The sequence below is a fragment of the Bubalus bubalis genome, chromosome X (genome assembly GCF_019923935.1).
Source record: "Bubalus bubalis isolate 160015118507 breed Murrah chromosome X, NDDB_SH_1, whole genome shotgun sequence".
Classification (NCBI taxonomy): Eukaryota; Metazoa; Chordata; class Mammalia; order Artiodactyla; family Bovidae; genus Bubalus; species Bubalus bubalis.
Window position 1 is genome coordinate 63,332,416 of NC_059181.1, and position 12,191 is coordinate 63,344,606.

The following is a 12,191-nucleotide window of genomic DNA, read 5'->3' on the forward strand; positions in this document are numbered from 1 at the left end:
CCCTTGGTATCTCTAATTTTCTTGACGAGATCTCTAGTCTTTCCCATTCTATTGTTTTCTCCTATTTCTTTGCATTGTTCACTTAGGAAGGCTTTCTTATCTCTCCTTGCTATTCTTTGGAATTCTCATTCAGATGGGTGTATCTTTCCTTTTCTTCTTTGCCTCTTGCTTCTCTTCCTTCCTCAGCTATTCGTAAGGCCTCCTCAGACAATCATTTTGCTTTTTTTTTTTCTTTTTCTTGGGTATGGTTTTGATCACTGCCTCCTGTACAATGTTACGAACCTCCATCCATAGTTCTTCAGCCACTCTGTCTATCAAATCTAATCCTGTGAGTCTATTTGTCACTTTCACTGTATAATTGTAAGGGATTTGATTTAGGTCATACTTAAATGGCCTAGTGGTTTCCCTACTTTATGCAATTTAAGTCTGAATTTAACAATAAGGAGTCCATGATCTGAGCCACAGTCAGCTACCAGTCTTGTTTTTGCTGACTGTATAGAGCTTCTTTATCTTCAGCTGCAATGAATATAATCAATCTTATTTCAGTATTGATCATCTGGTGACATCCATGTGTATAGTCATCTCTTGTGTTGTTGGAAGAGGGTGTTTACTAGACCAGTGCATTCTCTTGGCAAAACTCTGTTAGCCTTTGCTGTGCTTCATTTTATACTCCAAGGCCAAACTTGCCTGTTACTCCAGGTATCTCTTGATGTCCTACTTATTCATTCCAGTCCCCTATGATGAAAAGGACATCTTTTTTGGTGTTAGTTCTAGAAGATCTTGTAGGTCTTAATAGAACTGTCCAGCTTCTTTCGGCATGCCAATGTTTATCGCAGCATTATTCACAATAGTCAAGTTTGGAAATGACCCAAATGTCCATCAGTAGATAAATAGCAGCCAGAAAAGTTCAATCCATGGAGAGAGAAAGCAGATTATAGGATGACTTACCGGGGCTGTGGGAAGAGGGGAATGAGAAGCTATTGCTTAGTGGGTAAAGAGTTTCTGTTTGGAGTTGTTAGGTAGTTAAAATACGAAAAAGGAGTCCAGAATGGCGGTGGCTAAAAGATAAGGAAGGGAAAAGCCTGGGAAAATAGAACAAAGCAAGGCCCAAGGACCGGAGTGAGGACCTCAGGTAAAACAAACAGCACTCCTGGCTAGCCCAATTTACATAGGGCAGGCCCAGGGGGAAGAGAAAAAACATATAAAAAGAGGAGCCAAAACTGGGCCAGGGGCCTCTCTTCTCTTGGAGTCTTTTGGGTAGGCATGCCCTCATGCCTTGAGGATGTATTTTTCCTTTACTTTCTAAATAAAACTGAGTTGTAACATGGAACTGTAACACTAGTCCATCCGAGAGCTGTAACACTGGTCCATCTAAGGGCTGGTCTGTCCGTCACTTCAAATTTTTGTTGCAATGAGACAGAACAGAGGAAGTTACAAACTCCCTGACATTGTGACAAAAAAGTTTCAGAAATAGACAATCCTGATGGTTGCACACATTGTGAATGTACCAAATGCCACTGGAATTGTACACTTTAAAGTGGCAAATTTTGTGTTATATATATTTACTACAATTAAAAAAATTAATGATGTAGTATATCAAAAACTATCTAATTGTACAATTTAAATTGAAGGAGGAAACAGACAGAACAGGCTCCATCTTGAAAGCAGGACTCCATCTTGGGCCGGACTGTGGACTTTGAGCTATATGCCCAGTATCTATGGAAACAACATACCAATGGAAAACCAGACCCCCTGGATGAAGGAGCCTCAGGACTTGTACCTAGATGCTCCATCACCTAAAAGAATATACTAATTATCTCTGTAATGGAACAGGAACAAAGTCGTAAATCCCATTATGCTTAATAGGGGTATGACCATAGGCCTATTGATAAATGTCCACTGTTTAACTATCTAGGCTCATGACAGATGAGTCATGGGTTAACTTTGATCATATCTCTCTTTTACCTTGTCCAGACTAGTTTCAGGGAATTTGGGGAGGTGGGTTTGAGCACATACACTTAAGGTATATAAGGTTTTCACAAAAACTGGTCGGGGTCCTTGGCTAAGAGGAGACTCTGCCTTGGGCCCCATGGTGTAACAAACTGCACTCCAGTATCTGCATTGTCTTTCTGAGTGAGTTTGTTTCCTGGAATGCGTGGCTACAAAAAAATGAGTGAGCTGTATGGTATATGAATTTATATCTCAATAAAGCTGTTAAAAAAAGAGTCTATAGTTTATGATTTCATTTATATAAAACTCTAAAAAATACAAACTTATATATGGTGACAGCTGCCTTAATTCACTACCACATTTTCTTTTACTGCTTCCATTTTTCCTAACACTTTTTCAATTCCCTGATTGCCTCTTTATGTTAATATTTGTCTTGAGAAAACACGGGTCTGCGGAGGAGAAAGTGGTCTCATTTTGCCACAGGAAATGTGAAACTTGGGGGCTTCCGAACCGAGGAACTGGTATTGGGGTCCACATCACAGTGATCCTTGATTACCCAGAAGTGTAGTTTAAAAGCCAGTGGCTTGCAGACCACGTAGAGGGCGCTAGAACTCCATTTCCCAGGAGGTCTCAGGGCACAGGGTGGAGACTGCGTCTGACGACAGGGGTGGGACTCGGTCGCTGCCGGAATGATGCCCGGATCCCGCCTTGTTCGCTCAGCCATGAGAAACCTGGGAGGCTATGTGAGCTGCCGTTGAACGGCGCTGGAAGACGACCGCTTTGCCAGGTAATCCTTATCGAGAACCACCCGCTAGGCGGGCCCCTTGTTCGCTGTTTTCTCATTGAGTCTCCCCATCTCCAGGACGGTTGCCTTAGTGATCCACTTCCTTGGATGGAAGGGATTTGAGAATGAGATGAATTGTATATATTCGGGGGAGACTGAGCCTGCCCTTCCTATTGGGAAGCCGACGTTAGGCACTTATCTGTCCCAGGATCACGAGTCCAACCGAAGTTCCAGAACCAAGTACCCCTGGTGGAAAGGCTGCGAAGGAAGTGCCGAGCGGGCTTTGGTGGCTATGGATGGGTCACTACAATTGCCTCTCTGGTTTAAGTTTCCAGGCACAGGATAGTCTCCCCTGGCTCCAAGTTGGGGAGTGTTCACATGGCTTCCTTCGTCCCCGAGATTCTCGAAGTTGTCTTTGACTGGACTTGAACCAAAAGAATCACTCTTAAACGTGAAAAAGCTTCCTGGACTTAGATAACTAAGTTGCAGAAAGTAATAAATAAAAATGAGGGTCTTCTGAATTGTTTTGTTTCAGAAAGTTGCAGAGTGATTTAAAGTGAGTTAGACTTCTAGAAAGGGGGAGACTTGGGGGAGAATGTGCTAGAAATAGTAATACTTTGAACTGCATTTTTGTCCTTACTGTGTCTTTTATGTTGTGTGTCTAACCTAGGAGAAAATTGACTGCTGAGCAGTGTACATCTGAAGAAGGATGCTTTGTCAGATGAGATTGGAAGATTTAGAAGAAACTATAATTCCAAGGTTAAAAGTGAGTGCCTTCTGAGATGTTGGTCTCTGCAGATTGAGGCCACTTTTAGTTTCCAATCCTAGAGACATACTTAATGATCTCTGAACTGAGCTGGTATCTACTTCACAGTGCTACTATGAAGCTTAAATAAGATATGTGAAAGTATTTTACACAATGCCTATAACAGCCTCTCAGTTTTTATTTTCCACTTGCTTCCTCATAGCAACTATTTCCTCTGGGCCATGCATTACTGTGTATTATTGTTTACCTTTTTATAAAAGTCCTGCCTTTACCATAAAACTATAAGCTTCTATCATCATTTGTTGCTTTTAACCCTTTTTTGAGTCCCTCCTAGCAGTACATTGTGCATAGTAGTACCAGGGAGAGTGGGTGGATAGTGGTGGTGATGAGAGGAAAGCTATCATCTGTAAGGAGAAAGCATTGTGCTGGATGCTGGAGCTGAAAGAAACAAGCTTTCTCCTAACAGTGATAAACAGAATATTTGCCTTTCTCTTGTAACTCCCAGCCTTTTCTCAGAGCTCCCAGCCCTTTAAAAAGTATTGTTTTTATTTTCAGTATTTTTAACCATTTTAAAGTGTACATTAACTATATGCACATTTTTGTGCAACAGATCTTTAAAATTTTTTCATCCTGAAAAATTGAAACTCTATACCCCTTAAACAGCTCCCTATTTCCCCTTCCCCCAGCCCCTGGCAACTACTATTCTACTTTCTATGAGTTTGAGTATTCTAGATACTTCATATAAGTGAAATCATGCAATATTTGGCTTTTTGTGACTTTACTTCACTTAGCATAATGTCCTCAAGGTTCATCCATGTTGTAGTGTATGAAAAGATTTCCTTTTCTTTTGAAGGCTGATCTATGTATGTGTGTGTGTGTGTGTGTGTGTGTGTGTGTGTATTTCTTTATATGTTATCCATCGATGTACATTTAGGTTGCTTCCACCTCTTAGCTATTGTGAATAATGATGCAATGAACATGGATGTGAAATTATCTTTTTGAGATCCTATCTTCATTTCTCTTGGATTATATTTTTTAGTATTATTTTTAAACTTGTTGACTATGGAGAAGTTCAAATATACACACAAGTAGAGAAAAATCGTATAATGAATATGTGGGCTGGATAAATGAATCAGCTGTACAAAGCACCTCCCTCCTTTTGCTGAACCCCTCCCTTTCATTGAGAGTTTGCACCAGGTGATTATGTTTTGTTTTGTTCAGACCTGCGATGTTCTAGGTACATTTCATCATCTAGGCCCGCCGTCAGTGACTTGAGTGCCTATCTGCAGATCATTTTATTATAGATACCAGAAGTACTGGTAGATGTAAACTAGTAGAAAAGAGTATAGTTGACTTTTCCTAGTTACAGAGATGAGGAGCTAAACTTAGGGTGCAAAGTGGTCTTTGTGCCTCAGAGTTTTTCTCTGGTTCAGTAGCCACCAACCCCCCACCCCCCCATCAGATGCACTATTGTCCTTAAAGCAGTCACTCTGAATGGTATCTAGAGGAGTCTGGGAAGATGAGTCATACAGGCAGTAATTGCTATCAGATGCAAAAGAAATTAATCCAAACTGGGAAAGCCAAGGAAGTTTATTTTCAAGGAATGCGGTGGTGACTTTGCCCTATTTCTACTGTTGTTGTTCAGTTGCTAAGTGTCCAACTCTTCACAACCCCATGGACTGTAGCACGCCAGGCTTCCCTGTCCCACTATCTCCTAGAGTTTGCTCAAATTCATGTCCATTGAGTTGGTGATGCTATCCAACCATCTCATCTTTTGTTGTCCCCTTCTTTTGCTTTCAGTCTTTCCCAGCGTCAGGGCCTTATCTAATGAGTTTGCTCTTCACATCAGGTGGCCAAATTATTTCCATTGACTTTGTATGTTTGATCCTCATGTCTGTTCCTAGATGGAAAAAGACAGAGCTGATGGTCAGTGAATACTCTGGGATGGTTGCCTACTAGGCTCTGGACTTTTAGCTGTGGGACCTGTGCCAAGGAAAGGAAGACTTCTAGGGGGAATACCTCACTGGTCAGAATTGGCTGTGTGAGCAGAAAGCTATTCCTAGTGGGCCTGTGCAAAGCATACTGAGAGGGCCAACTTTTCTTTAAAGGAAAGTGAATTCGCTCAGTCATGTCCGAATCTTTGCAACCCCATGGACTATAGCCTACCAGGCTCCTCCATCCATGGGATTTTCCAGGCAAGAATACTGGAGTGGGTTGCATTGCCTTCTCCAGGGGATCTTCCCGACTCAGGGCTCGAACCCGGGTCTCCTGCATTGCAGGCAGATGCTTTACCCTCTAAACCATCAGGGAAGCTAAGTTTTCTTTACCTTGACCCAAAATGAAGTGTTTGGTTTGGTTTAGTTTTTGGCTATGATATGGGCCTAATAAGACAACAGGATGGAGGATATATCTATTCCTCTGAATTCCCAAGGTGAGAAACTGATTCTCAATTTTTTTTCCTGTGATCAAATACATATGATAATGTATCCCCTTTCCTCCATGTTCTGATACTTGAAGTTAATGCTATGAGGATCAGGTATGAAATTAGGGCAGTAGTTAAGAAGCTAAAGAAAATGGAGTGCTATGGGGGCACTGACACAGCAGGACACTGACTGGATATTAATATGGGGGTGTAAACATGGACGTGTGCATGCTAAGTCGCTTCAGTCATGTCTGACTCTTTGCGACCCTACGGACTGTTGCCCGTCAGGCTCTTCTGTCCATGAGATTCTCTAGGCAAGAATACTAGAGGGCTTGCCATGCCCTCCTCCAGGGTATATTCCCAACCCAGGGGTCGAACCCACATCTCCTACGTCTCCTGCACTGGCAGGTGGGTTCATTAACACTGGCACCACCTGGGAACATGGGAGCTCATAGTAAACATGTTCCTTGGAGATCATTTGTGTTTCATCATTAACTTGCAAGTACTCGATTCATGAAGAAATGGACTAGAATATAGTGGTGTTATGAACTGTAGTTTTACTCAGATACGGACAAAAGGGATGAGACAGAAGGGTTTGTCTAGCATTGTAATCACATTATAGAACTTTTGCCTTCCCCAGCAGAATAGTAATTTTTGTGAAGTCATAATAGCTTCTAACACTTTAATGAGTACTTCCTATGTGGCAGGCACTAATGATTACAGCACATGCATTCTTTCATTTAAGCTTCAGGTTAAAAAACTTGTCCAAGTTCACAGAGCTTAGGAAGAGAGAGGACTGGTTTTCAACTCCAGGCGATCTGACTTCAGAGTCTGCACTCTTAGCCACTTCTCTATATGGCTGAATCTGACTGGCCTACTTTTCTCTCCAGTATTTTGATGCCACTATGGTTTTTGCAGTAGTCATGTACAGATGTGAGAGTTGGACCATAAAGAAGGCTGAGCGCTGAAGAATTAGTGCTTTTGAATTGTGGTGCTAGAGAAGACTCTTGAGAGTCCCTTGGACTGTAAGGAGATCAAACCCATCAATCCTAAAGGAAATCAGCCTTGAATTTTCATTGGCAGGACCGATGCTGAAGCTGAAGCTCCAATACTTTGGCCACCTGATGCGAAGAGCTGACTCACTGGAAAAGACCCTGATGCTGGGAAAGATTGAAGGTGGGAGGAGAAGGGGTAACAGAGGATGAGATGGTTAGATATCATTGATGGACATGAGTTTGAGCAAACTCCTGGAGATGGTGAAGGATAGGGAAGCCTGTGGAGAAGGCAATGGCACCCCACTCCAGTACTCTTGCCTGGAAAATCCCATGGATGGAGGAGCCTGGAAGGCTGCAGTCCATGGGGTCGCTGAGGGTCGGACATGACTGAGCGACTTCACTTTCACTTTTCACTTTCATGCATTGGAGAAGGAAATGGCAACCCACTCCAGTGTTCTTGCCTGGAGAATCCCAGGGACGGGGGAGCCTGGTGGGCTGCTGTCTGTGGGGTTACACAGAGTCGGACATGACTGAAGTGACTTAGCAGTAGCAGCAGCAGCAGGGAAGCCTGGTGTGCTGCAGTCCATGGGGTCGCAAAGAGTCAGACATGACGGAGTGACTGAACAATAACAAACAACAGTGTTTTAGGAACAGAGTGTATCTTTGCTGAGACTGTAGCCACAGATCTGAAGTCAGAGCTATCTTTCCTATTGTTTCAACTTTGGGAAACAAAGGTTTCTTCTTTCTACACCAATTTTAAAAAATTAGTTAACATTTATTTAGTATCTATAATATTTTAGTAGCTTTGATACAGTGTATGTGAGGCCTTATGACAATATTGTAACCTTTGTATATAATAGTTTTTAATCTTGTGGGGCTCACAGTCCTTTTTGAGTCTGATGACAGTTTTGGATCTTCTTTCCAGAAAAATTTACCTACGCACATACACATAATATTGTGCACAACTGCAGAGGTGGCTTCTAGAATCTTCTGAAGCCTATCTTCTAGCAGGCCATGGACTCCATGGTAAGAACTCTTGCTCCATACAACCTTTCCCAGCTTCTGTGGTGTCAGGAGGCCAGGTAGTGGGTGGGGGGAGGGCCTTACCTCCTTTCTTATCAGAGAGAAATGTTTATATAGCTCAGGCTCCCTAGATTAACCAAACGTCTATGAACATTCTTTCCTTCTCTTTTATACATAGGACTCCAAGGGAAGAATGCAGACGATCAAATGTGTGATTGTGGGAGATGGGGCTGTAGGTAAGACCTGCCTCCTCATCAGTTACACAACAAATGCCTTTCCTGAGGAGTATATCCCCACTGTCTTTGACAACTATAGTGCCCAGACATCTGTGGATGGCCAGATTGTCATCCTGAACCTGTGGGACACAGCTGGCCAAGAAGAGTATGACCGACTGCGAACACTGTCCTACCCCCAGACCAGTATCTTCATCATTTGCTTTTCCATTAGCAACCCATCTTCTTATGCCAATGTGAGGCATAAGTGGTACCCCGAGGTGTCCCATCATTGCCCCAATGTACCTGTTTTGCTGGTAGGCACCAAGAGGGACCTGCGAAGTGACCTTGAGACAGTGAAGAAGCTAAAGGAACAGAGCCTAGTGCCCACAAGTCCTCAGCAAGGCACTTCCCTGGCTAAGCAGGTGGGGGCTGTGAAATATCTGGAATGTTCAGCCCTGATGCATGATGGGGTCCGTGAGGTATTTTTGGAAGCCATCCGGGCTGTGCTTTACCCTGCCACAAAGAAGAACACCAAAAAGTGTGTCCTCTTATAGCTTTTGGGATGATGGTTGGGGACTGCACCCACAGAGAAAAAAGGGGAAATTCCCTTGATAGCATTTAGCATTGCCAGCGTGAGCCACTTATCTCTTCTCCTAGAAACCCTAGGCTCCAGGTTATTTGGCTTTTGGAGGAATGAAGAGAGGCTAGTTTGTACTTGGCTGCTTTGAAATTCAGTCTGAACCTTTTAGAGAAAGTTTGAGAGTGAGAGAGTGTGTGTCTCTCCTGTCAAAGTGATGAGAGGAGACGTCACCAGATGTTCTTTTCGGCACTGGCCAGGCCACAACTAAGCAGATCAGCCTAGTACTGTTCTTTGTAGGCTTTTGCTTGACTGTTTGAAATCTAATTTCAGCTTTCCTGGATGTATTTATCATTGAGCTAGTACCTCACAGAAGGACAGGGTTCTCCGTTTTCAAATCATTACCTGAAGCTTTCTGATATACTAATTTTTGGAAACCATTTTAGGTGTGATTCCTGGGTGTTCCCAGTGTTGACATTTTCTTTCCATTCTTGAGATGAGACATTTTTGCAATAATGGTTAAGCTGCATTTCTAGAGTTCTGTGAGATCGTAACAGATGTTTCTTAAAAGCATTCTACGGGCCTCTGGCCTTTTGAGATGGCTCACACTCCATCTGTGGAGTGTGTTTCTCTCTTAATAAGTCTGCTTGTTACCTAAAACAAAAAATGGTTCTGTGGTCAAATAAGGCAAGAATCGTTGATTTAAATAATGCCAAATAGTTTCTTTTACTGCAGGAAGTTTTATAACTTTTAATAAGTATGCAATATTTCCCAAACTTATTTCACTGAACTTTTGTTTTTTGGTCCCATGCAGCACCTATTAATATCTCTGGGAACACAGTTTCAGAGATGCTGGGTTACTGGGGACTGGGTATTCCCATGGTGGAGACTTAAAAAAGCATAACGTGGTCCTATTCTTTGTGATGTTTCCTTCTCTGTGCCTTTGAAAGGAATGTTTACCAGCCATGGCCTTGTTATTGATTCCTCTTCCAATCCTCAGGAGGTGGGTTTGGCACTTAGTCATAACAGTACATTGTCTGTGGGATCTGATGTTCAGATTTGCTTTCTGATTCTGCTAGCATTCTGGGCCCTGTGAAGGGAAAAACTGTGTCTCTGAGGCTTCTGTGTGGCCCTTCTCACATCACCCTTCCACTGTAAGGAAAGACCACTGAAGATTAACCCTCTAAATGAAAGCAATGAAACAACCAAACAAGTAAGATGTCCTGCCAGTCAAGGGGTTCTGTGATTCCCTCTGAGACTTCTCTTCTGCTGTCATTCCTCTGAGCCATTATAAAGGCTACTCTGCTCTTTTCCTGTTCCTCCTCTATATGTCTCTCTGTTTGTGTGTGTTCATCCCTGTGTGCCTTTTGAGTTTGCTTCAAGAGTGTTGGAGTATGTTGGGTTTCCAGGCCGAAGGGGCTATCCTCACCCTTGTGGCAGTTTTGTTGGCTTTCCTCAGTTTGCTCTGGGGCGAGATGAGTTGACTTCTGTCTCCCCGTGGACCTGCTGATCCTTCCCCCAGCTGTATTTTTGACCTTCTTCATTTGATATGGAAGGAAAACTTCTCTACCTGACAGATAGTGGTCAGCAACCTCACCATGCACATGTCCTCTCATCCTGCCAGAATAGCATGGGATTTTTGAGAATTTGGGAAATGGAGCTAAAAGGATCTCATACCTCCCCTTGGGGTGAGTGAAGTGCCTGTGCTTTGCTCTGTGATTGTCTTGTTGTTGCTCTTTGACAGGATAAGATCAGAGTAACCTCAAGCTGACTGAACTTCCTGGATAGGGTTGCCAGATAAAATAATTTTTTTAACCAATTTTTTAGTGTAAGTGTGTACCTTGTAATATCTGGGACATGCTTAACACCAAAAAGATTATTTTCTGTTTATCTGAGATTCAAAGTTAATGGAGCATCCTGTATTTTTATTTGCTAAATCTGTTAACTCTACTCTTTGAGAATCTGGAACCTGGAGGTCAAGCAAATATCAAGTATTGATAGAACATAAAAGGTTATATAAATACTCTGTTCTTCCTCCCTTTCTTCTGGTTTCCCTTTTCCCTCACAGTGCACTAAAGTGCTTTTTCTTTTTCCTTCATCACTGTACTCGCCACTTCATGCAATATTCCATTGGTGTGTATGTCTACAATGTTAATTGTCTGAAGCTGTGGAGGATCCAGGATGAATACTGTTGTCCAGCACTTGCCTTCTCAGTTCCAATGTACTGTATCTATTTTCCAGCATGCAACTCAGGGTCTCCTGAGGCTGGCAGGGATTCCGTATGAGCAGTGTGTTAACTTGAAGAGGGTGAACGTGGCCCTCCTCAGCCAAGGCTCAATCAGATCAGATCAGTTGCTCAGTCGTGTCTGACTCTTTGCGACCCCATTAATCGCAGCAAGCCAGGCCTCCCTGTCCATCACCAACTCCCGGAGTTCACTGGGACTCACATCCATCGAGTCAGTGATGCCATCCAGCCATCTCATCCTCTGTTGTCCCCTTCTCCTCTTGCCCCCAATCCCTCCCAGCATCAGAGTCTTTTCCAATGAGTCAACTCTTCACATGAGGTGGCCAAAGTACTGGAGTTTCAGCTTTAGCATCATTCCTTCCAAAGAAATCCCAGGGCTGATCTCCTTCAGAATGGACTGGTTGGATCTCCTTGCAGTCCAAGGGACTCTCAAGAGTCTTCTCCAACACCACAGTTCAAAAGCATCAATTCTTCGGTGCTCAGCCTTCTTCACAGTCAAAACTCTCACATCCATACATGACCACAGGAAAAACCATAGCTTTGACTAGATGGACCTTTGTTGGCAAAGTAATGTCTCTGCTTTTGAATATGCTATCTAGGTTGGTCATAACTTTCCTTCCAAGGAGTAAGCGTCTTCTAATTTCATGGCTGCAATCACCATCTGCAGTGATTTTGGAGCCCAGAAAAATAAAGTCTGACGCTGTTTCCACTGTTTCCCCATCTATTTCCCATGAAGTGATGGGACCAGATGCCATGATCTTCGTTTTCTGAATGTTGAGCTTTAAGCCAACTTGTTCACTCTCCACTTTCACTTTCATCAAGAGGCTTTTTAGTTTCTCTTCACTTTCTGCCATAAGGGTGGTGTCATCTGCATAAATGAGGTTATTTATATTTCTCCAGGCAATCTTGATTCCAGCTTGTGTTTCTTCCAGTCCAGCGTTTCTCATGATGTACTCTGCATATAAGTTACATAAGCAGGGTGACAATATACAGCCTTGATGTACTCCTTTTCCTATTTGGAACCAGTCTGTTGTTCCATGTCCAGTTCTAACTGTTGCTTCCTGACCTGCATACAGGTTTCTCAGGAGGCAGGTCAGGTGGTCTGATATTCCCATCTCTTTCAGAATTTCCCACAGTTTATTGTGATCCACACAGTCAAAGGCTTTGGCATAGTCCATAAAGCAGAAATAGATGTTTTTCTGGAACTCTCTTGC

General features: G+C 42.9%; 1 protein-coding gene across 2 annotated transcripts; it reads left to right on the forward strand.

Moving 5' to 3' along the window:
- Positions 1-2,581: 2,581 nt before the first annotated feature.
- On the forward strand, positions 2,582-11,191 carry LOC102394106 (rho-related GTP-binding protein RhoG). 2 transcript variants are annotated; one of them, XM_044936752.2, is made up of 5 exons: positions 2,582-2,737; positions 3,405-3,500; positions 7,006-7,098; positions 7,843-7,943; positions 8,119-11,191. In XM_044936752.2, exons 4-5 carry the CDS (start codon positions 7,932-7,934, stop codon positions 8,707-8,709), a joined length of 603 nt encoding a protein of 200 aa, XP_044792687.1. In that variant the 5' UTR covers positions 2,582-2,737; positions 3,405-3,500; positions 7,006-7,098; positions 7,843-7,931; the 3' UTR covers positions 8,710-11,191. The 2 variants fall into 2 exon arrangements, with proteins under 2 accessions (XP_044792687.1, XP_006050868.1); XM_006050806.4 differs by lacking the exon at positions 7,006-7,098.
- Positions 11,192-12,191: the final 1,000 nt, after the last annotated feature.